We start from the raw sequence: 24,975 nt of genomic DNA on the forward strand, positions 1-24,975 counted from the left end.
AAGCCATACTGGAAAAAAAAAATTTTGCACTGCACTTCGTCTGGATGTTGCCAAATTAGTATTAAAGAATAAACGGGTAATAAAGTTGGTTAATGGAAGGAAAACGAAGAAGCGGGGTCCGTCTTCTTTTTCACGGTAGCTTTTCTAATATTTCTAGCCACTGCGGGGACTCTAACCCTGCGGGGCAATCATTAACATTTATCTATCAAAAGCTACTGTGGAAATACGACGAAACCAGCTACTTTGTTTTCTTTCCATAATCCTAAATTTCACTTTTATTTGTTTCCATATTGATTTCTTCATCACTTTCATTCTCAACATCTTCCTTTCTGGCCACCTCAACTCTTAACATCTTAAATTAAAGATTTAGTTATCAACAAGGACGTCCAAGCTTTTTTGGGGATAATAAGGGGTTTCAAAGTTTTGGAGGGGATATATAATGTACCTCCAAAATTTTAGCCTTTAGCTGACTATCTGACTTACCTTCCTCATGATATTATCCATATCCTGGTTGGTGAGGACAGGTATAGCCATGATTGGACAGGTTGAATCTGACTAACTGGCTATCTTTCTATCTGACTATCTGACTATCCTACTATCTGACTAACCTTCCTAATGATATTATCCATATCCTGGTTGGTGAAGACAGGTATGGCATTGGCCATGGTTGGGCAGGCTGAATCTGACTATCAGAATATCTTACTATCAGAATATCTGACTATCTGACTATCAGAATATCAGAATATCAGAATATCAGAATATCTGACTATCTGACTATCTGACTATCTGACTATCTGACTATCTGACTATCTGACTATCTGACTATCTGACTATCTGACTATCTGACTATCTGACTATCTGACTATCTGACTATCTGACTATCTGACTATCTGACTATCTGACTATCTGACTATCTGACTATCTGACTATCTGACTATCTGACTATCTGACTATCTAACTATCTGACTATCTGACTATCTGACTATCTGACTATCTGACTATCTGACTATCTGACTATCTGACTATCTGACTATCTGACTATCTGACTATCTGACTATCTGACTATCTGACTATCTGACTATCTGACTATCTGACTATCTGACTATCAGAATATCTGACTATCTGACTAACCTTCCTAATGATATTATCCATATCCTGGTTGGTGAGGACAGGTATGGCCATGGTTGGACAGGCTGGATGGATGGAGCTGGACAAAACAGACAGGGCTTGCTTGGCAGCTATACATACCTCTATAAAACAATAGATATGGTTAAAATAAAAAACCAAGAGGTTGGGGGGGGGGGGGGGGGTGTTTGTAGGCCAAAAATGATAACTATTTAAGGATAAACTTATCATAATAAGACATAAGTATAATGTTTGACATAAAAGTAAAAAGATACATCTTATGCTAGGAGATATTGCCTCTACAGAAAATTTCCCTTTTGATTCTAAAGCTGATTCACAAAATTGGAAAACGCAAAGAAAATTATTGAATACAGACAACAACAAAAATACTTTCTGCTTTGTATTATAGGAAAATTTGAAGGTTAAGAGTAAACCTAACCCCCTTCACTATAGCATGATCGATAGACCAATGGACCAAGTTAATCATAAACTGGATGCTTATTGGTACAGGGAATCTTATCACAAAGTTTCAGCTGTCTATCATGTATTTAACAGCCAAGAAAATCACTGACGGACGGACAGACAAAATAAATTATATAATACCTTAGCTCCAAAAAAATAACTACTTACTTTAAAGGGTGGAGTAGGTTGTGCTAAAACTCCGTAAAGGTGTGAGTTTTAAGGCTTGAAGATAGTAGTAGAACGGTAATATTCACTAAATATGTGTATCGTTCTACTACCTACTGTTTTGAACTTAAAACTCACAACCTTTACTGATTTTTAACAATTTGTGGAATAAGGCAAAGTATCAATAGAGTTTAGAAGGAATAATGCGTATGCCATAGCAGCAGTAGTCATCCTTTGAGAGTCTTTTGTTATGACGCGGATTTGAGTGGTAAAGAATGAAAATCTTACTTTGTTCTGAATGATGTGTGCTCAGCTGTAAGAAGTTGAGACATAGTCTGAGCGGAGTTGGGAAGGAGTGATGAGACACTCTTGACAGGGTACCAACTAATCCAATCAAACTAAATAAAACAAGGATGTCATCATCCATAAGAGAAAAGCTATAATATGAGGCCAAAATAATTAAATTTTCAACCATATCTAGAAAAATGCTCTAAAATTATATTCTAAAATTTCCAAATACAGATGCTAAATACGGATAGAACATACTAACATTATAAGATTTGTAACATTATACCAAATGTTCCTAGGAATTCTCAATATTCCAAAAATCTAGTTAATAGGATGATAATATCATATAAAATACGGTTTTAAAAGGCTAATAATCATCCTATATAAATTTGATATTATGACTTTTTGGAATATATTAGAGTTTTAGTTGCTATGCTTTATAAATTGTACCAAACTGTTACAGAAATCTTTATGTCGAGTGTGAAATGGATAGGACAATAACAACATGCCCAAATTAATTTTAAACGCTATCCGATACGGACGCACCCAAAATGTAGAAAAGTTTCGCCTTGAACAAGAACAATTAAACTACAAGTTGGGATATAAACAAACATATATTACACAATAACAAGGTGACTTGGAATTGGACAATAACAGTTGGGAGAGAGGAGACATAGGATTATAAATTTTATTTGTACCTTAAGTTTTATTAACATATTCTATCATTAGTTAGAAAAATTAAGGGTGGTTGATTTGTTGGTATAAACGTTTACACAAATAGTTCACATCTACATAAGGCTTAATTTATTATCATAATTTCGGGTGTAACTGTTAATCAAATCATCCAATGTCTTATCACATAGAATCCCTAATTAAAAGTCTTACCTTATAATAGCTTGGCTGTCTTCAACTTGTCTTTTCAGGGCAGCACGAACAACCAAACTGCTGATAGACAGATAGTCTTCATTGTTGAGTAAACATCCGATAATTTCCACTATTGTATCTATAACAATATCAAGATATAGATTAGTTATCTCTAATCATCTATTTTTGCTATAAAAAATAGCCTAAAGCCATCCCAAGAATGAAGTCTTTAAATAAAACAACCTAAAACTATCCTGGTATCTAAGTGAAGCTTTCCTAAAAATGAGATATCAATCAATTCAGTAGTTATTTAGATCTTAAGCTTCAGACAAAAAAAACCTTACTACTTTATATAATAGGATGGTGGTATGCCTCAATGGATAATAGAATATTTGTACGTTGATATTATGCCAGGGGAAAAATTGTCGTCAGTTTAGGTTGCTAACATAAACATCATTTATTTGTCAGTTCATTCATCAAAAAGGAGGGGAGGATATAGTGTAAAACTAAAGAGGGTGTATTGGGGAGATCGATATTTGAGCCAGCTACAAATTTTACTTTATTAGAGTACATAATAATCTGGTGTGAAATCAATGAAAAATAAATACTTTTTGGCCTCTCATCTCATTTGGACAACAAAGACTTTTTGTTGAATGTTCTGTTAGGTTAGGTTAGGGTGGAAGAAAGGTGTCAAGCAATAGGTATAAGTGTAAAAGACCATCATTTACCACAGTGCGTTTAAAGGGTGATCTGACTTTTGTGTCAGAACCTGAATTGGGACATAGTGCATTTTATTACCCTAGGTTAGGTAACTTCATTTCACTTTTCAATAAATTTTTTTTTCTTTATGATATGTTTGATATATTTAAACATTTCATATAACTCAAGAAAACTTTGTATTCAAGCCTTTATTCTTCTTAACAACATTGAAGTATAGACAATTTCACATTTCAAAACACACTGCCTTGCAATCCTTTCATGGTTCTTGTTCTGGTCGGAGCGGCGTGAAGCGCCAGACATTTTTACAATGTTGCAGAATATTTGCAACATTCCTCCCCCTCTCAAGAAGGACGATGTAAAGATTGCAAGAATATTATTACATAGCAATTACAATTAATTTTCTTTTCAGGCGTTTCGAGGTTCTTCATTGTTCCAAGATCACTTCCTGATTAACAATCAAAAATGAATGTAATACATTTAACATTAATAACATAAAAATAAATTTTAATCATTAGTTTACATGTATAATATCTTAAATACAAAAATTTTATGTACTTTTACTTTTAAAAAAAAATAACAATAAAAAATAATAAAAATATGTAAAATGTTTTGCTTACTTTTCATTGCTTACAAAAATAATTACATGAATAGTATAAGTACAGGGTAAATAATTATTTTACTAAATACGATAACGATTTAAGTTAACTTGTAGAAGAAAAGTTAACAATAATATTTAACGTTTACTTGCAGTAAGGAAGAAATACGTCGTTTACAGCATAATGTCGGTCAACTTACAGTATGGAAGTTGTTCATTATTTATAACATTTAATGTTTACTTACAGTAAGGAAGAAACACTTTATTTATTTAACGATTTAGGTTAACTTGTAGAAGAAAAGTTAACGATAATATTTAACGTTTACTTGCAGTAAGGAAGAAATACGTCATTTACAGCATAATGCCGGTCAACTTACAGTATGGAAGTTGTTCATTATTTATAACATTTAATGTTTACTTACAGTAAGGAAGAAACACTTTATATCATATTAGATCAACTTGCAGTATGGAAGTTGTCCATATTATTAAATTATAGATTAAAATTACTAAGTTATTGCAAATGGGCAAACACCTGTATTACTTTATTATCTTATTTAGACTTGCAGTATGGAAGTCATTTATAGTATTATTGTCAGTTAACTTACAGTACGGAAATCGTTCAATACAATATTATTCTAAGTTAATTTAGCAGCATTATCTTAGATCAACTTACAGTATGGAAGTTGTCAATATTATTAACTTATTTGGACTTGCAGTATGGAAGTCATTCATAGTAATTAAAGGTAACTTACAGAAGAGGTACTAAAATAGGATAGGAATAATAATATTAGTAAACTTATTATTCAGCATTAGGATTAAATTTAGGCTGCAAGAAGTTCATTTCTTGCTGATTGTTTGAAGAGGTGTAATCTGCTCTATTATTAACACGCGAGGTTTCGTGTTTTCTACAACAAGAACAATTCATAAACGAGGTTGCGTGGTTTTTGCAACTTTTAAAAACTCTTTTTACACAGGCAATAAAACCAAATATTATAGCAGTTATGAAAGAGTATACCAATCCTTTTATTAATACCTCATTATCATCTTCGAAGAAAGAATTTTCCACAGTGGTTTCTGATGTTTCAAAATTTGTTTTAAATTCTGAAGTTGAAATAAATCCAGCAGATATGAATTTCCCTTCTAAATAATAATTGCAACCCGATTTTTTCATGCAATGGTATACATAAGTTTTAATTATAGATATTTGTTGAGCATAAGGGATAGTATTAAACACGCATATGTCTGTAGGTGATTTTTGCATAGCGCATATTGGTTTGTTTTCCTTTATTTCCTCAATAAAACCATATTCGTTACCATTTCTTTTAGTGATCATGCCAATTTTATTTTCTTCTAGTTCAATATAAGCTTTACTTTCTAGAATTTTACAAATGTCATGACAAAATGGCATTGGCTCGTAAATATATTTGTTTGTGTAGTTTTTACTGTAAGAATATATTTTTCCATGATTCACATATATATCTGTGTCCTTAAAGCTATCGCAATTAAACAACAATGAAGATAAAGGTTTGTTTTTATGTTTTAAATCCGTTGCATATACTATATTTAAGAATTTTAGTTCATTTAATAATGGATACAGTAAATTTTTCATCGTTTCGTCTGAAGAATATCCTCCTTTAAATTTGTTCGATAGTATGGTAAAATCAATGTTCAACTTTTCTCCATAATTTAATTTTTGGGTTAGTGTGTATGTTGATAGTTGGTTTTTATTTAATTCCAGGGCTTTTCTGTATATAGTAGCTTCATCGGTTTCTTGCATTAGTTGGATAGCATCATCCACCGCTACTCCAAATTGAAGTATTGTTTTTCTAATGGTTTGTCTAGGAGTGTTTCCTATACACATAGCAGGTGTAGATGTACAAAAAGATTTTACTGCTAATTGTTCTTCAGTTTCTCTTAATTGTTCATAGGATAGTTCTGGTTCATTATTTTCTTCATCACAAGGATCAAGATCAGTAGGAATTTCCGGTTGAACTGGCCAGATTAATTTTCCATTAACAGAAATCCTTACTAGCTCTAAGGTAGATTTTCTTAGTTCATTTAATGCTATAAATTTGTGTTTTTCTTGTAGCTCTTGTGAATAAGGCATATTGGCTATTTTGTAAAGTTCCAATTGAACCATTTGAAATAGTTTTCGTAAACCTTTATTAGTCCAACATGCGAATTTTACTCTTATAGAGTGGTAGATCGATGTATTTATTTGTAGTTTCATATCTTGGCCATTAGCAACGTTGGTTTTTAGTTTTTTTATTAAGTCCATTGCATAATTGAGTTCTACTTGTAACTGTTCATCTGTTAAATCTGAGTTTGAACCTGTATTTGTGTTTGAATCAGTATTTGAATCATCATTAGATGTGTCTCCAGAATTAACACTACGTTTAACCTTGTTGTCATTTATGCCTTGGATTAGGTACATAAAAGCAGACTGAACATTTGTGATATAGCAGTTTGTTGTGGTATGGTCATAAAAACCATCGTAGCTTTGTTTTACTCTTTTAGCTTCGGTTACAATTTCTTTCCATGTTTCTAACGCTCTTGGACTAGAAGTAGAGGCTAAAATGGAGGTAAAAAATGATCTATTTGGAATTATTACTTTTAAAATTTCATCTAAACCGGCTACTTTTACAGATATTAATGATCTTTCCGATAATACGTGTTCAATGTTTCTTGTTGGTGAAAAATGACTCTTACCGAGATCTTTTTGAACGTCATTGTCATCGTTTCCTGTTAGAACATTGATGTTTGTAAATACCAAAATGAAAATAGCCATCATTGTCATTTTTGTCTGAAAATAAATATAAAAATTTAATCAAGTTATATTTTAATATGCAAAGCAAAATAATGATATGTAAAAATAAGATATAAATATAACCTTGATTTTAGGCGCTCTATTTAATATAGCGCGCGCATAAAAACGCATAAAAACGGGGAATTAAGGGGGCTAATAATTGGTGTCTTTTGGATTTCTTAGATTAAAAACATAATTAATACACATTGATATGCATTTTCATTTATTCTTTTATTGTAATAAAGTCGTTATTATGTGTAAATTTGCGTTTTAGGCAAAAATTGGGAGATCTTGAAAAGAATAAACGCGCAGGTTCTTGTTTGTAAACGTGTTGTAAAAACTTGGACGACTTTTGAAATTCAAATTTTCCGATTATCGCCAAACAAAAAGACCATATCTAATCTTATATTTGAGCGTTGACATTTTTGACTTATGAAAATATTCTTCCATATCTGTTATTGTGCTGACATATAATAAGGTTATGGAAAAAGATAAAAAATTTAAGATATTTTGTACACGAACAATTTAATTCAATTTTAATTTAACGATTGTTATTTACCCTTTAATGATATTTTAGGAAACGAGTTTTAATTTGTAAACAAGTTTTACACCCCCCCCTTTTTTTTATTTATTTAAAAAAGGACATTAAAAATAGAAATTTAAAGATAATTCGTAATCAGTTAGGGGACTGCAAATTTGTAGAATAGGTTTTTAAGGTTTTCTATTTAATTGTGTTACGTACTGTAAGTAAATAAATTTAAAAATAAATTGGAAAATTAGAGAATGAAATAATATAGTTTCGAATTATATTAATTATTTTTAATCGTTTGTGTTTTATTGCAGAAAAATGGACGCTTACCGATTAAAAGACTCTTTAAATAAGTTGATTGTGCAAGGAATGGACCCTGATTCTTGTTTAGATTCCGATCCGTGGTTATTTTTTTATCTGTTGTTAAATCCTGAGGTGTAAAAAATATTTTAGTTTATATATTATTAAATTTAATGAAATAACAATTTATTAAAACTAAATGTAGCGTGAAATTTGAGCGATATATTTTTTTGTATGACTATGCAAAATTGCAAATTGTTAAAAACTATGAAGTAAACATATTTTATTGACACCATTTTTATTATTAATAGATTTTTATAACCGATACGTGTAGCGTAAGATTATTAAAACATAATCTATATCTATATTATAGGAAATGTCAACCAATTATTCATATTTATCCTTTACCTTACCAATTAAGATAATTTTAAATAAAAATATTTTGTTAAGGATTTCAACATCTCCACCCATATATCTTGCGGACGAGTGGCGGTAAATTGGTTATCTACTAAGAGTGATGAAGGAGATTCTGGTATGACCTCTTTGTATGCTATAGTGGCTGCGCTGTTAGCATATGGGCTAATCATTACAGCTGCGCTACTTATTAAAGGTGAATAATTTTTATTAAGTTAAGTCTAACGCTTTTTAATGTTTATTGTTAGAATGATAATATAATTTAACAATTTAAACAATTTAAGCTAGTTATAATAATATTTGAAAGCATTTTTTTTAATATTAGCATTTATAATTGAAAGAAATGCTAAATTGATATAGTAGAGTAGTAAGTTATTCAACAACACATTATTATTTAATAGTTACACGATTTTAAATCATAAACTGATATATAAGGATTATAAATGAATGAATCCGTCATGTACATAATGTGTAACTTGTTTTTTATAATTACACAACTTGTTTGATATACTATAGTTTTTAATACTAGCATTTATAATTGAAGGAAATGCTAATTTGATACAGTAGAGTAGCAAGTTTTTTAACATAACATTACCTTTTTTTAAATATTAGCAATTATAATTGAAAGAAATGCTAAATTGATATATTAGAGTAGTAAGTTATTCAACAACACATTATTATTCAATAGTTACACGATTTTAAATTATAAACTGATACATAAGGATTATAATTGAACGAATCCGTCATGTATATAATACGTAATTTGTCTTTTATAATTACACGACTTTGAATTTGCTATAGATTCTGATACAACAAATTTAATGATTATTATAATCAAACAATTTTTAAATATTAGCAATTATAATTGAAAGAATTGCTATTTCGACACAATAATTCAGCAATTTTACATACTGATTTATCATTATTTAATATTTACCTGATTTTCAATTAAAAATTAACATGAAAGGATTATAAATGAAAGAAACCTGTCATGTATATAATATGTAAATTTATATTCATATTTTACGTCTTTGAACCATACTAATGTGAATGGATTATAATTGAAAGAATCCAGCACAAATATATCGTTTTCATTATATTAACATGACTTCAATATTATGGTATACAATTATTTTTATCTGTATCAAAATGAATTCATACTTTGATACGGCGCTGAAGACATAGTTCTATTGTTACTATAATTTTAGGGTGCTACATATCAAAAATATTTTTCTTTTGTTAACAATTCAACCTATACAAGTGTATTAATTTTTCTTTTTTTTGTTTGTTTGGGCACTTGATTGATTTGGAGTTGGCCAAGTTAGTAGGTTGGTGTGTGCTATGGTAGCTTCTATAAAGTCTTGACCATTGTTTAAATTTTCCATTACTATGCTATCTTTGAGGACTTGGATTATAGCGCTAGATATAATTTGTGCACGTTCCTTTTCTGATTTATTTTTAAATTCATTGTTTGTGTTGTCTGATGCTGTATTTAGGAAGTCTATTATTTGTTTGGTGAATTGAAGACTTTTGTTGCTTCTTTCTTGTGCAATAGTAAATTCATTTTTCAGCCAAGTATGTCGCAGGCTATGCAGTGTTGGTTCATCTATAAATGATTCATCTATTTTAGGATAGCATATTGGAAGTTGGGTTGACATTACCAACATAAATTCTTTAGCATCCTTAAGTTTGTCTTTTAAATCAGCAGTTTCTTCAACAGATTTGTTTAGTTTTTCTGTAATTTCCACATTTGTAGCATGTATTTTGTTTAGTTTTTCTGTTAGTGTAGAATCTGAGTTTATAGTTGCTTGAGATTGGTTTGATATTATTTCTTCATATTGTTTTTTTGCATTGTACAACGCGTTTATTACTTGCGATGTTTCTCTAATGTCGTACATAGTTTTAATGTTTTCAATTATTTGAGAGAGATTTTGTAATTGCTCACTAAGATTGTCATTTTCATTTGATACATTCAGTCTTACTATGTTCTGTTCTGCTAATGTTTTATTAACGTTTGTCAATGATTTGTTTTCTGATTTTAGTTTCTCTATTTCATTGTACAGATTTAATTTCTCACTATTCCACTTTTCCATAGTTGATATGTTTTCTGATGTCATTTTATCTATTTTATCTCTTAGTAAAATAGATTCTTGCTTCAATTCTTCTGTGTTGCTGTCTATTTTTGTTTTGCTGAGTTGAGCAGAAAGGTTTGTTATATCTTGTCTCAGAGGTTTTAAATCATTTGTTTGAGTTAAAATTTTGTTACAAATATTCAAAATCTCAACATTAGCGCTTTTTTGCTTTTCAGGCTCCAATATTTGTGGCCCATCCTCTTTATCCAATTCTATTATTTCAATTTGATCTTTATCTGTAGAGAGGTTTCGTGATCTTTTACGACCTGACGGTTTTGCTTTTTGAGCAAGGTTTTTGCTGGTTTCAGGTTTAGGTTTAAAAACGTGGATAGCATTGATTTTGAGAGGGTAGGTTACCATGACTTGAGCAACTGATTCAACACTATCACCTATAGGATCATTCCAAACAGGTTTTGTGCTAGGTTTGTATAAATGATAATTTTTCAATTTTTCTTCATTGTAAGCTATTATTACAGGTGGAGGAAGGGGAAACCTATTTCCTACGTTATCTTTGTATGCTGTGCATAAAGAAGATAGCCATCTCACGTATCCTCTTGTCCCAAAAAAACGTTGGTAGCTTTGAACGTACGCTACATTCATATTTTCTTTAGGAAAATTGGCTAGGTTTACTTCAGGATCTTCGCTTAACCTATGCAAATAACTGGTTATAGCGTTATTTTTAATCAGACTATATGTAAAAAGCATTGCTTTTAAACTCTGTTTGTATTGGAAACCATGCCTAAACTGTAACGCTCCGTGAAGATACAGAAGTCCAGGTCTGTTGTAATATTCTGGTTCTAAATATCTTTTCAAATCTGAGGTAAAAAGGCACAGAGCAGAGGATATAGCTTCAGTAGTCACAAAATTCATGTTTTTTTCTACTAGTTCAGGATCGATTTGTTTTATCTCGTCTACTAATTGCATAAGGATTGTATCACACAATTGTACATAATGTTCTAATTGTATTACACTTTTCACAGTAAATGGGTTTAGGTCGAAACGACTGCACATCAGTGCCTCGTTATAGACTACTTGGATTTCCTTTCGCCCAATTAAGTATTTTTCACAGGCATAATGAATATTTTGAATAATTACTGCGACCTTTCTTAATTGAGACATTGTGGGAAAGTTTCCACGATAATCAGGTTTTTTATTTTCAGCATTTTTATCACTGCTTTCTTTAGGGTGCAAAGGAAAATGGCCTTGTATGTCTGAAGATTTTGAACCATAGTCAAACATGTTGATATCTACAATTATGCAGTCAAAGAAGTTCTTTTTTTCCATTTGTTTTGTTAAGTGATCTCTTATGTTACAGTACACGCCTTTCATACAATCATCAATGTTGAGACGTTGAGACAAGTTTATGAAGTTATTAATCAGGTTTTCGTTTTGCTCCAGTTCCTTGTACTGAAGTCTTTCAAAGTCTCTACTGCGGTTAGCATCTATGTGTGGTCTATAAGTCAAAATCAGCGTTCCTTTAATAGATGATTCTAGATTGTGCATTTCAAATTTTTCAAAGTTTGTTGCTTGATCAGGAGCGGCGTTTACCTTGCCGTTTATATTAAATTTCTTGTTCTCCAGGGTCCAAAGCTTTGTTTTTTCAAATGATGTATCCATGGTTATTCTTTTCTGAAATTAATATACACTTAAAAATTTTAATATGATGTATATAATATTCGTAATTTTCGTTTTTAGCGCAGTAAATAGAAAGGCGCGTGAATATTGATCCATAATTATTTTTATTGTTTTTGTATATATCACATAACAATTTTCTAGTTGTATTGCATAATTAACAGAGCGAATTTCAATTAATTTTTACTATAGATGTAGTAAATTCATCACTGACATTTTTATGTTACTATTTTTATATTTTAGTTCGAGCGCAGCAAAAGAATAAGCGCAAAAAGGAAGTACCTGCAACGGAGCTAAGAAATTTTAACGCTGTCAAATCTGATCCTTCTTCTGTCAAAATAGAGAATGGCTCTGATTCTACCTAAATATTATATTTTGTATCACTATAATATAATTGTTTTAGTTTTTATTTTAAATAAAATCATAGTGATGAGCTTTTTATTTTCAGATACAATGTGGAAGTATTTTTAGTTACAAAAATGCTGTGCAGTAACGCTGACGATTGTGCCAGTAAGTGTGAAGCGTACAACGGTATGCTTAATGTGCAAAACCAAACTGTGGAAAAGTTGAATGCTATATTCATAGGCTTAAGGTAATGTTTTATTACAAATTCATCTCATTTCATTTTTTAGGTTCATATTTGTTTTTAGTACTTATGTTGAATATCTAATTATATTTAAAAAAATACAATTAAATTTTTTCTTAATTTTATCTATGGTCTCTTAATTATCTATTTTAAATTTCGACTGTTTGATAATAATTTATTGATTTCATTCGGTTATCACTGGAACGATATGTTACTTTATCAGACTGATAATATGGTAGTAATTTATTTTATTAATTTAATTTTAGTGATCACTGGAACGATACCAAGCACTACAACCTAAACTTTAACCACCGCTTGACAAATGCGGTGTATTCATCATTTGCAACTTATCAGGTAAGTTAAAAAGATTAGATTCTTTATTTCTATTTAAATGTTACCTTTTTACAAACTTGTATGTGTGTATGTGTGTCGTTCTTGTTTAATTATATTTAATGATATCAAGTTCACCTAAAATAAAACAATGTTTGTATATATACATTGAACTTATAGTACATAAAATTAAGGTCAATTTAGCTTAAATATTACGTTTAAAATTCGAATAGATTGCCTTAAATACAGCTTTGAAATTTGTTTAATGAAAATGAATCATATTTAAATGCTTATATACATGTATATATGTATGTATATTTTGTGTCTTGAAAATGGGTTGTAGTATCTATGAGTTAAACTTTGATATTCGGCGCTCCGATTAATGTAGCGCTCACTCGAAAAACCGAAAATTTTATACCTAGATGTTCGGTTTTTTTGGGATTTTAATTTCAAAAAAATTATTAATTTACATTAACATGTAATTCCTACTACTTTTTTGTAATCTGTCGGGATGTTTTTAAGCATAAAAACGCTATTTACTTGAAAAAATAGGAAGATAGAATTTAATTATCGCGCACTTTATTGTTTGTGTCAGTATCGTAAAAACATGATGCACTATCTGAGATTTGAATTTTCAAGAATCGCTAAACCTAATGAAAAACCGTTACTAAATTGTCTACAAAATTGTTACCATATCAAGGTTTATGGGAATGTGTAGACAATTTGTTTATGAAATAATTATACCATATCTGTACTTATGTAGACATATAAAAATAAAAATATGTATATTAATGTAAATCGGTTACGAAATATATATATCATATTTATCCTTTGCGCAGATATATGTGTGCAGATATATGAAAAATGATATATATTTTTTAATGTATTATCTAATATATTTATTAATAAGTTTTATTTTAGGAGAAGGTAAATTCCAAGAATGATGCTTGCGGAGAACAATCTGCCCTTGTTTTTGTTCTTTTGACTCTAGCTTGTATTACAGTAAGTCATTTTAGATCTTTTTTTTTAAAAAGCGAAACGATTATTACAAATATCCATTTTAAATATATTTTCACACTTTTTGACTTTACTAATAAGTGACGGCCGTTTTTCTTCTTTTTTTCATAATAAGAAGTCCGGGACTAAGGGATACACCCGCCTGTGAAAAATATATGTACACTTGTATACCTGTACTAAGGGCATATTTCGTGTGTTTTTTAAAGCAACTTACTAAGGTAGCTTTTTGTTTGTTTTCTTTTAAACACCTGATTTTTTGTAAGATTAATTTTTTAATTTGTTTTTGTTTTATCACCTTCATCTAAAGGTGTTTTATTTTTTCTTTTGTGTTAAAAATCCTTTAGCTTTTTTTTAAAAAAAGAAATAGAAAAAAACTTTCAATAATTTTATTTGTTTTAGACTTGTTTGGAAGTGATCCGGATGTTAGCCTTTATCTTAGACAAATCTAGAGCTTACCGGAAAAGACGTCAAGACGAGAAGAACGTGCGTCTGGAGACTCAGGCAGAGCGATTAGCGGAGGTCAAGGTTGAGCAGTTCAAAATAAGGCAGAGTACTCTTATGAGACAGCAACGACCAACTCAGGAAATTAACTTAAACCATCCTGTCCCTGAAACAAACGTTTTAATTGATCAATCCGATAATTCATTCGATCCCTCCCTTGCTTTAGCCAAAATCAACAACCATTTGTATATGTGTAAAAGTTCAGGTGATACTGTTAATCCTGAATTTCTTTTATGTTTGAGCGAAAATAGACCAGAAGCCATAAAACCTTTGTAATCCTAATATTTGAATTTAAAGCGATTATTATTGGGCATAATCTATTGAACTTAGCTTTTCTATTGAACATAAAGGTATCTATTGAACATAATCCATGAGGTAAATTTATCTGCTAAACTGTTAAACTTAATGTTTGCTTTTCTTTTCAACATATTTGTCTTTAGAATTTAGTTTTAATAATTGTTGATTGTTAGTATCTTTTTTTGTAAACCTGTTCTTTTTATTTTAAAAAATATGTATGTCTAACTAAAATTAATAAATTAAAATTAATAAATTTGTTATAGTTGTTGTTACTGTTCATTACTCAATATTTAAAAATATTTATTTATGTAAACAATACAATGGTTGTTTAAAGCTTATAAATTAAAAATTCAATGGGTATATTTATGTGTTAATAAACAAACAATAGTTTATTTCAAAATATACCTTAGTTGAGTTATTAGTGTTCTTATCATTTGTCTGATAGTGGTCAACCCTGAAATAATAAGAATTATTTTGGAATAGTTTTGCTTATAATTTTAACATTAAATATTATTCTGAGTGTACTTTGTTGAAGTTTAAATTGTGAAAGTGTCTAGCTTGGAGCTAGTATAATTAAGTATGTTTGTTAAAAACCGTACAAATTGTAGGATAGCGTTTTGTAGAATATGTTATTAATTGCCTGTTGAAAACAGATTAACGTTTAACGATGAAATACTAAATGGTCTCAGAATATTGTTATTAATCGCTTGTATAATCATATTAAGGATATTTTGTGTGGGGTAAAATAATTTACCTTTAGAGATACATATTCAATCTACTCATATATTATAAGAGGTGAAGTTCTAACACAAATCCATATCCTAAATAAAAATTTCAATTGGATTATCATGTAAAAACACCTTTTTGCAAACCTTGTACGGCTGGTTTGATTCAGTCATGCTGTGTAATGTATGACTATACCCTTTTTTAGCCTTGTACGTCTTGCTTCCCCTCTTTAATGGAATTTGCAAGTTGGTTTGTTATAAGTTTGCGGCTAGACTATTGTTATATACAGGCCGCCCCTTTTTTACATACTATACTTAGTTCACCCCCATCTTCCAACCATCCAACCAGTTAAGGTGGGGTTGAACTAAGTTTAAAAGAACAGCTAATAAAATAAAGTTACCTCTTATAGAGGCAGTTATATGAAGAAAACTTGACTGATGGGCTTTCTTTTTAGGGCAACAACTGAAACATAATATTTATTAGGGTTTATGATTACATATTTTAAGCGTTTTTTCCCCTGTATGAACATTTTATATTTTATCACTAGCGTCATTTAGATTAAAGTTTACAATTCGTAAAATATCTTGTATATACATTATAATTCGGATATATTTGAATATAGAAAGAATTCAACATAATTTATTATATTTCAGGTTATATACATTATAAGGTGGATATATTTAAATATAGAAAGAATTTAATATACCATGTAACAGGTGCAAAATATTTAATTTCTTATGACCATAAATTTACAAGGTTAAATTTAAACACTATAATACTCGCAAAAGCTTATGGTAAGAAGGCTTATGGAATGAGATTTTATTATTAATATAAAACAATTAGCTTTTGACTATGGTAAGAAATCAATAGCTATGATTGTTACGATTTTTTATATACAGAGTTATAATAAAGCTTATGGTAAGAAAGCTTATTAAGAATATAAAATAAATAGCTATTGAATATAGTAAGAAAACAATAGCTATGGTCAACTCTTTTATATACAGAGTTATAATAAAGCTTATGGTAAGAAAGCTTATTAAGAATATAAAATAAATAGCTATTGAATATAGTAAGAAAACAATAGCTATGGTCAACTCTTTTATATACAGAGTTATAATAAAGCTTATGGTAAGAAGGCTTATTAAGAATATAAAATAAATAGCTATTGAATATAGTAAGAAAACAATAGCTATGGTCAACTGTTACAATATATTACATACTGAAAATTTAACTAAAAACATATTTAATCCTCTATTTCATCTACCTCTATTAAGGTAGGTAGAGTAGAACCATTTGCTTGGTTATTTAAAGGTGTGTCATCGTCATCGCTAGAAGACGAATTTTCATCAATGTTGTCTAATTTAATCTTATTACGTAATTTTCGTGGTATCATTACTGGTATTTCAAACATTTCATCTAAATTGGATAGAGTGAGAAGCGAAAGAGACCTTGCTAAAAAATCTTCTATTTCTAGTTTTGACAGTTTTTCAAAATCTATCTTTTTCACATGAGAAACATGCCTATAAACAACTTGTTTAGAGAATTGATTTTCTAGTTCTAGGACGTATTTATTACTTTTTATAATTTTGTATGGAACTAAACCGAATATCGGGCGATATTTATATTCATATCCTTTATCATTTGTTTTTACTACAACTATATCATTAATATAAAGATTATGGAAAATTCTATTTTTATTTCTTTTTAAAGAATTTTTGAATTTATATTCTTTAACTCGAGTATGACAGTCGATTATCATTTTTTCTAACTCTTGCCTGTACTCAAGTGAGTAAGAACCGAATTTTTCATTAAATTTGTATTCAAAAATATTTGTAGTAGGGTCCAAATAATCTCCGTCCATAAGGCCTGTAGTGGATTGAAAATGTATATTATAAGGCGACAATTTTTCTTTATGAAACGGTATTTTGTTAATCATACTTGAAGCGACTGACAAAATGTGACTTATATCTAAAGAAGTGTACGATGATCTGTAAAAACGAATAAGTTCATTTGTTGATCTTACGCCCCTTTCTATAAAGCCCCTGCTTTTAGATTTTAACACACTGCTATTTAAAACTCTAATGTTTAAATTTTTAAAATATTTTAATATCTGTTTACTTTTGTATATTGATGCATTATCGCTAATAAAACTCTTACAAATATCATGAACTGAGAAATAATTCGCTAAACAGTTTATTATAGCTTGTGACGTTTTTGTTTGCAGAATATAAATTGTTGTGTATTTAGAATAAACATCCTTTATTATCAATAGCGCTTTAGGGTCTTTTTTTCTGACGTTTCCTTCAAAGGTGGGGAATTCTAAAAGATCCGAAAAAATTAAAGTATTAGGGCTTTTTATAGAATTATCAAAAGTAAACCCCTCTTTTAGTCTGAGCGTGTTAGGTTTATTTTTAATACAATAAACACAGCTCGAAGTTAAATTGTCACAAATCATTTTAGCTAATTTTTTATTGTTAAAATAATAATAAGTGTTTACGTAAGTCCAAAGTTTTTGAATTCCAATATGCATTAACGAATAATGTATAAAAGATATAAAAGGTAAGTAAAGAACTTGGGGTAATATGATTTTATTTTGAAAATATTTAACAGAGTGTGGTAACATATCAGACACCTTTTTTTCCTGTAATTGTAATTTTATAAATTTGTGTGTTGAAAAGAAACTTTTAAATTTTTCTACAAAGTATTTTCCTATGTGGGGAAACCTTTTAAATTCTATTTTGTTATCTTTTTCTGTTGTAATTGAGTTAATTGCATTATTTTGTAAAACTTTAAATTCTGATATTGTTAAATAATCGTCTTGATAGAAAGGTTTAATTTCATTATTAAATGTCGAAATTTCAATTGGACATAATCTTGACCATACATCAGCTAAATTTTGGTGATCAGAGACATGAATGAAAAATAATGCTGTGCCCTTGTACCAAAAATAAAGGCGATTAGCTAAATTATCTAATGTTGTTGATCTTTTGCTAGGTTTTTGTTTAGTCAATAATGATTTAACGACCATGCTGTCCAAAAGTAAATAAGTAACTTTGTTTGTTATATAAGGTTCAAAATGTTTGAGACCTTTATACACGCTAAAAATTTCAAGGCATGCTATACCGGTTTTTTGTATACAACCCATTGGCATTGCTTTACTATAAAATCCTACAATGTTTATTAAATATTTGTTTATTTCATATGTGTTTTCTTTTATCATTTTAAGAAAATAAACCTTAAATTCGTTATTTGTGATCAAATTCGGACTGAAACGCATAATTGTTTTAGTTAAATGAGCCTGTGTTTCTTTTATATTTAAACCGTAAGCGACGTCATCATGTATTAAAAAACACAATTGTTCTTTATATTTTCCTATTGTTATTGTTCCACAATCACTTGAAACAATCAAAGTGGTGTTTAGTGTTTTACTTAAACCAAACAAAATATATGTCATTATAAATGGGTTTGAGAACAAATAATCATTAGTTAAATCTTCAATATTTTTACAAAACAGTTCATTATGTACATAATTTAGATATTCATTTTTATTGTTCAAATATGGCAAGAATTCAATCAACTCTTGTTCAAAAAGATTGCATGAAGTATATATTAAATGTAAGGAAGCAGATAGATCATCCGAAAACGCTTTGTAATGCAATTTTTTAGCTGATTTTATAATGCATTCAATTAAATTATCGCATAGGTAAATGTATTCAGTTTCGGAAGGATACAGATGATTTATTTGAAAAGAAAAAGGAAAAGATTGTATTTGAAAAGTTTTAACGCATTCAACCATGTTTACACTTAATAATACAGATCCAATACTATAATGACTTGCGTCAGTAAGCAATACATTTATACTGTTATCGTGTCGCACATTTATGTTGCGTTCTGCATTACTCAATAGTTCTTTAATTTTAAAAAAAGCTTTTTTTGCTTCAACATCATATGTAAAGGGATTTAACTTTTTATAAAGTATATTACATTGTTCATGAATAGGCAATGGGAATATAGATCTATAATAGTTTATTTTACCTAAGAGACTTTGCATTTTTTTTAACGAATCTGGTTCTCCTAAATTACATATTTCATTTATTTTTTTATCAGGACAAGAGATATTTCTATTTTTAATTTTATAGCCTAAGATATGTATTTCTTCTTGACTATCTAAATCGCATGCTATTGTACATTTGGATGGAGAAATTTTTACGCCAATGAGATGTAATCTCTTTAATAACTTTTCTACATTTAACATATGCTCTTCTAATGTTTCGTTAGATTCCGAATAAAGTATCAAATCATCCATAAAAATAAGTAAATTTTGTATAAAATCTAATTTTCCTTTCTCATCAAGATGTAAATATTTTTGAAAAGTTTGAGTTACATAAGAAGGTGTTTGGCAAAATCCTGTTAACGCTCGGTGCATCACGAACGCCCCACGTTCTGTAAGGACGTTCATGGCACCGGATAATTTACTCTGTTCATCAACCAATATTGAATAAAAACACTTTTTAAGATCTATAGTTGTTATAAAACGAGCTTTCTGAACTATGGGACCTAAAAGATTTTTGTAGTCTGGTAAAGATGCTGTGCTACCCCCTGAAACGGCTTCATTGCTGAATTTTGCATCGATTATTATCCTAGGCATGTTACTGCCATCATCGGACCTGCTAGGGACAGTAAATACAGGATTACCGAAACTTTGACTGGGGGGGGCAACAGAAGCGTACCCGTGCTCAAGTAAAAGGTCAAAAAATTTATCCACTGCTTTACGGTCCTCTTCTTTAAGATTGAATGGTTTTGTATTTTTGAAAATGGGGGCATTTAATTTAATACTCATTTTGGGAATTAAATCTTCGTTAAGGGTCCCACAATCAAAAGTATGTTTTGAGTAAATTTGTAAATCGTATAATAAGTTAGCTATGCGATGTTTAACACATTCAAACTGACAAGACAACTTTGATTTTATCTCATTTAGTGTTAATAATTTGCTTTGAATGATATCTTCGATTTTTAATCCAATATCCATATCTTTTTGAAAAGATTCAAAAAATTCATTTTCATCGATACTGTTTGTAGATTGAACATTACATATGTAATCAATATTTGATTGTTTAGAAAATATAGAAAATATTTTAAAAAACGAATTATTGTTTATAAAATTAACAATAAAAGCTGGTATTACCTGATTAATGTCGTCAATTGTTAGCTTTATATTTATGAGAATAACCCAATATTGTATGTATAAATAAGATAAAATAGGAAATATGGTTTTAAAATAAGGGTGACACAATAATTTTTCAAAAATAGACATGTTACATTTATTTATTTCTTCCATTAGGGTAATTGAAGATATCTTACGCTTCAATGGTTTGTTTAGTTTGTTAACAACTTTTATATAAATATTGTTTTGTTCCCTTTTTATTTGTTCAAAATGCAAAGGACTATGGATACTATTTTTGATTCTGTACAATGTATTCTGTTTATTATTGATTATTTTACCAACAATACTCTTAGATTCAAAAGCTGCAAATTTCAAATGATCATTAATTCTTATTTTAGGACTCAATTTTTCACCAAAAGCTAATTTAACACCTTTTATTAATTTATCATAAATCATAGTCAGATTTGTATTTTTAATAAAATCCCTACCTAATAAGAAACAATATGGTATCGTGTTAGTGACAACTAATATATCTAAACATATATTTCCATAATTTGGTACAATAAAAGGAATTTTGTAAATCCCACAGTTTTTAATTGTGTGCCCAGTTACAGATCTGATAGGATAATTTACATGTTTAGAGAAGTATTTTTCATAATCCGGAATTTTGCTTTCTAAATAATCTTTTTGTATAATATTTTGGCTTGCCCCTGTGTCTAATTCATATTTTAAATTAGTGTCATTATAAAAAATATCAAAAATATATGGTTCTACCCCCGTATTAACTTTTAGTTTAGAAACGATTTGATTTTTAATGTCATTAACAGTTTTAGGTTTTTTCTTAATTTTTACTTTAGACGAGCTGTACTCGCGTCCAATATAAGATTTTCTAAACTTATTAGGAATTAAAAATTTTGGGTATTTTTTTCTTTTGTATGTACAAATTGGAAACAATCCTCGCATAATAAATATAAAACACAAACTAGGAATAATTAATCCAAAAATATAAGTAGAAAGATAAGGGTTTGTATGAATTAGGTATACGCATGAAAACATAATCATTAAATACAAAAAATAAGATGCACACATAACAAAACTATCATTATTTTTGTTATACACATTTGATATAATGGAATATATTTTCTTAAAATAAACAATTGAGGCATTAGATGTAGAGAAACGCTTATTTATTAAATCATCGAATTTGTCAGGTGCATGATTTTGAACATTTATAATGTTAGCCATATTACCATTGGTTTCATTATCAGAATATGGTAATGTATTAGTTGTTTGAGAATCAATTTGATAATTATTAACTTCTTCAAAAATTTCTGATTGTTGAGAAACATTAACAATTGGTTTATTTTCTAAATTGGGAACAAAAGAATCAACCTTTTTATTTAAGATAGATAAATCATCTGAAATAGTCGTAGAACAATCATCTATAAAAACATTCTTATTATTTATTTCATTTGAACAATTATTAACTACAATATTTACATCATTACATAAACTAGCATTAGTATTTTTCTGTTCTAAATTTTTGTTGTTTATTTTGCTAAATCTGAGGCTTTGATTTTTTCTAAAAAATTATTTTTAATACATGCTTCAACTGAATGGTGATATTGAAAATATCCTGCATCTTGGCAATGTTTACAGCTTGTAGCAGACGGTTTGACACCTGTAAAATACGTACATTCCGTGTCATTGTGAGACAAACTTCTACAAAGCAAGCAGTGACGGATACGTGTGTTTTTTAAGTTAGCAAGTCTCAGGGTATCATTTTCATTGAATATACACATTTTGTCAGAATGAGCCCATCTTTTACAAATATCGCATTTCAATGTAAGTCTAGATTGATATGAGTTGTTAACCTTATGAATACCATGGGCATAATCTAGAGAGTCGTGTGCATAATCGTCATAATCATCACGGTTACCTTCATCATAATGGTCATAAATCTGGTCTGAAAAAACATCTTGTTCGAAGAGATTTGAATCAATCTTTTTTATATAACTCTTCTGTACTAAATTGTTTTTATTCAAAAACCTATCTATTGAACTTTCATGTGTTCTGATGAAGTTCTCGAAGGCTGCTAGTGTAATGTTGCCTCCTTGGAGAGCTGCAGTAGCATCAAGTAATGGGCGTATATTATAAGGTATGAACTTAATTACAGCTGAAACTATCTTACGTTGTTTTTCAACATCTGAAATTATATTATTTGAAACATTTTCAAGAAATTTTTTATATTCATGAGTTATCGACAAAATGTTTTTTGAAGTTGGTTTAAACTTAGAAAATCTTTCATCAAAATCTAATGCATTAGTAATGTTTCCGTTGAGACTTCTGTTAATCCTATCTAAGTAATCAGAAGTAGACAATTCTAACGGGCTACCTCCGCTAACTTCTATTTTTTCTTTAAGATCCCTTGAAAGCATCATATGTATGAGGCAATTATACTCGCATTGAGTGAAAGTTCTGAGATCAAAAGAATTTAACTGTTTCAAAAATGCTTTAAGACCAACATGCTCTAAACTTATCATTTGCCTGTATATCACCTTATTTTTCAGAAATACCTTATCTGCGTTATACGTTGACGGGGAATTAAGTAAAAATGTAGGGGTCAGACAATTATAAGTTGAACTCCTTATATGAGGTGTATTAAAAGCATCCTCACGCTTTTGGGCTTTAAATATCTCTTTGATATGATTGCTAGTTTGATCAGTCAGTATTTCCTTATGTTTGTCGTCCAATTCTTTAGAAGATGTAACATACTCATTTAATGAGGTCAGTAATTCCTTAGCATGAGTTCTAGACATTCCTGTAGGACTCTGATCTCTATGTCCTTTAGCATTGATTTGAACATCCGTCGACATAAATCTATTATTATTATTACCGGGGCTAAAATTAGGACTTTGTGTATCAGAACCTTGAACACTTAAATTGTGTAAAGTGTTTTGCATATCTTCCATCATGGTTGCCATTTGTGACATGTTTTGTTGCAAAGTATTTATCTGTTTACTATTGCTAGGATAATTTTGCTGATCTTGTCTTTGAGGACGTTTTTGGTTTGTAAAACGCCCAAAAGTACGATTAAATAAGCGTGGCATACCAATAGATGTTTCATCGTCGGACTGAGACATGTTTGATTATATAAACGAAAATACTTTATATAAAATATGGATGATATTAACTGTTTGTTAAATATTTCAATTTTATTTATTTGACTGTCTTTAGCCAGTTTTATATAAATCTACCAAGGGAAGTTACAAAACACTTGAGTATTTAATTTGTTTTTCAACCTGATATTTTGATAAATTATTTAACTAATACGTTCAACCTTTTAGCTTTAGAGTTTTAGAAATACCTATTATTTATATAAAATCTTGAGTAAGCTATGTTAATATAGAAAGAATTAACTAGCTCGCAAAAGTTATTATACGAATGTTAAAATGATTTAACCTTTAGTTGTATTTCAAAATATATACACCTTGTTTTGCATTCTTGAGAAAGTTTAGTCAATATAGTAAGAATTAACCAAATTTCAAAATTTATACACCTTGTTTTGCATTCTTGATAAAGTTTAGTCAATATAGTAAGAATTAACTAACTTAGCAAAAGTTATTATATGAATATTGATATGAATTAACCTTTAGTATTAGATTTTTAGAAATACCTTTTATTCTAATAATTTTGAGAAAGTTATGTTAATATAGAAAGAATTAAATAACTGTAGCAAAAATCATTATACAAATGTTTCAATTTCAAAATTTGTGATGTAACTTTGTATAAACCAAGTTATAAAAAGAATGTTACACAACCTTCAGAATTACCTTTTTTTGATAAAATTGATTAACATTGTATGAGATAATCAATAATATAAAAATTAATATATACATATAAATATGGAAATGTTGATATGAGTGTATTTATAGTACTATATTTATACAAATTTGTATAAATATTAATAAATGACGCTAGTGAATAATCTACCTTTAAATAATTATAAGTGACGCTAGTGGAATACCCCACCTTTTTTTTAAAAAGATGTTAAAGCAAAATATATTTAACAGAAAAAATATATTACCCTTTATAATTTAACTCTCAGTGCCTCCATTATGTTTGATATATTTAAACATTTCATATAACTCAAGAAAACTTTGTATTCAAGCCTTTATTCTTCTTAACAACATTGAAGTATAGACAATTTCACATTTCAAAACACACTGCCTTGCAATCCTTTCATGGTTCTTGTTCTGGTCGGAGCGGCGTGAAGCGCCAGACATTTTTACAATGTTGCAGAATATTTGCAACAGATATCA

The 24,975-nt window shown here is 29.1% G+C and overlaps 2 protein-coding genes and 1 long non-coding RNA gene across 3 annotated transcripts in view; 1 reads left to right on the forward strand and 2 right to left on the reverse strand.

The window, feature by feature from the left end:
• LOC145332619 (uncharacterized) overlaps positions 1-24,975 on the reverse strand; it is a 64,147-nt gene that overhangs the window by 1,563 nt on the left and 37,609 nt on the right. Inside the window, exons 16-19 of the mRNA XM_080177627.1 lie at positions 2,926-3,043; positions 2,041-2,150; positions 1,132-1,250; positions 274-352 (exon numbers count right to left, since the gene is read on the reverse strand). Of these exons, the coding sequence (XP_080033753.1) occupies positions 274-352; positions 1,132-1,250; positions 2,041-2,150; positions 2,926-3,043 (426 nt within the window). The remainder of the gene's footprint in view (positions 1-273; positions 353-1,131; positions 1,251-2,040; positions 2,151-2,925; positions 3,044-24,975) is intronic.
• Positions 6,387-14,962, forward strand: LOC145332029 (uncharacterized). Its single transcript, XM_080176937.1, has 6 exons — positions 6,387-7,989; positions 8,305-8,464; positions 12,276-12,624; positions 12,885-12,972; positions 13,870-13,950; positions 14,365-14,962. Exons 3-6 carry the CDS (start codon positions 12,512-12,514, stop codon positions 14,740-14,742), a joined length of 660 nt encoding a protein of 219 aa, XP_080033063.1. The 5' UTR covers positions 6,387-7,989; positions 8,305-8,464; positions 12,276-12,511; the 3' UTR covers positions 14,743-14,962.
• Positions 15,168-15,953, reverse strand: LOC145331374 (uncharacterized). The gene is made up of 3 exons (XR_013883712.1): positions 15,890-15,953; positions 15,518-15,584; positions 15,168-15,217 (listed from the first exon to the last, which is right to left on the reverse strand). It is a non-coding gene; the product is annotated as an uncharacterized LOC145331374 (long non-coding RNA).

This window comes from Acartia tonsa, chromosome 11, assembly GCF_053477335.1.
Source record: "Acartia tonsa isolate MP-2025a chromosome 11, ASM5347733v1, whole genome shotgun sequence".
NCBI classification, from domain to species: Eukaryota; Metazoa; Arthropoda; class Copepoda; order Calanoida; family Acartiidae; genus Acartia; species Acartia tonsa.

What these genes read in the sequence shown, in the direction of transcription:
- LOC145332029 (XM_080176937.1), top strand. Translation starts at nt 12,512, where the DNA reads ATGCTGTGCAGTAACGCTGACGATTGTGCCAGTAAGTGTGAAGCGTAC. An exon ending in GCTATATTCATAGGCTTAAG is followed by an intron (nt 12,625 to 12,884) that starts GTAATGTTTTAT and finishes ATTTAATTTTAG; the next exon opens with TGATCACTGGAACGATACCA. An exon ending in CATCATTTGCAACTTATCAG is followed by an intron (nt 12,973 to 13,869) that starts GTAAGTTAAAAA and finishes GTTTTATTTTAG; the next exon opens with GAGAAGGTAAATTCCAAGAA.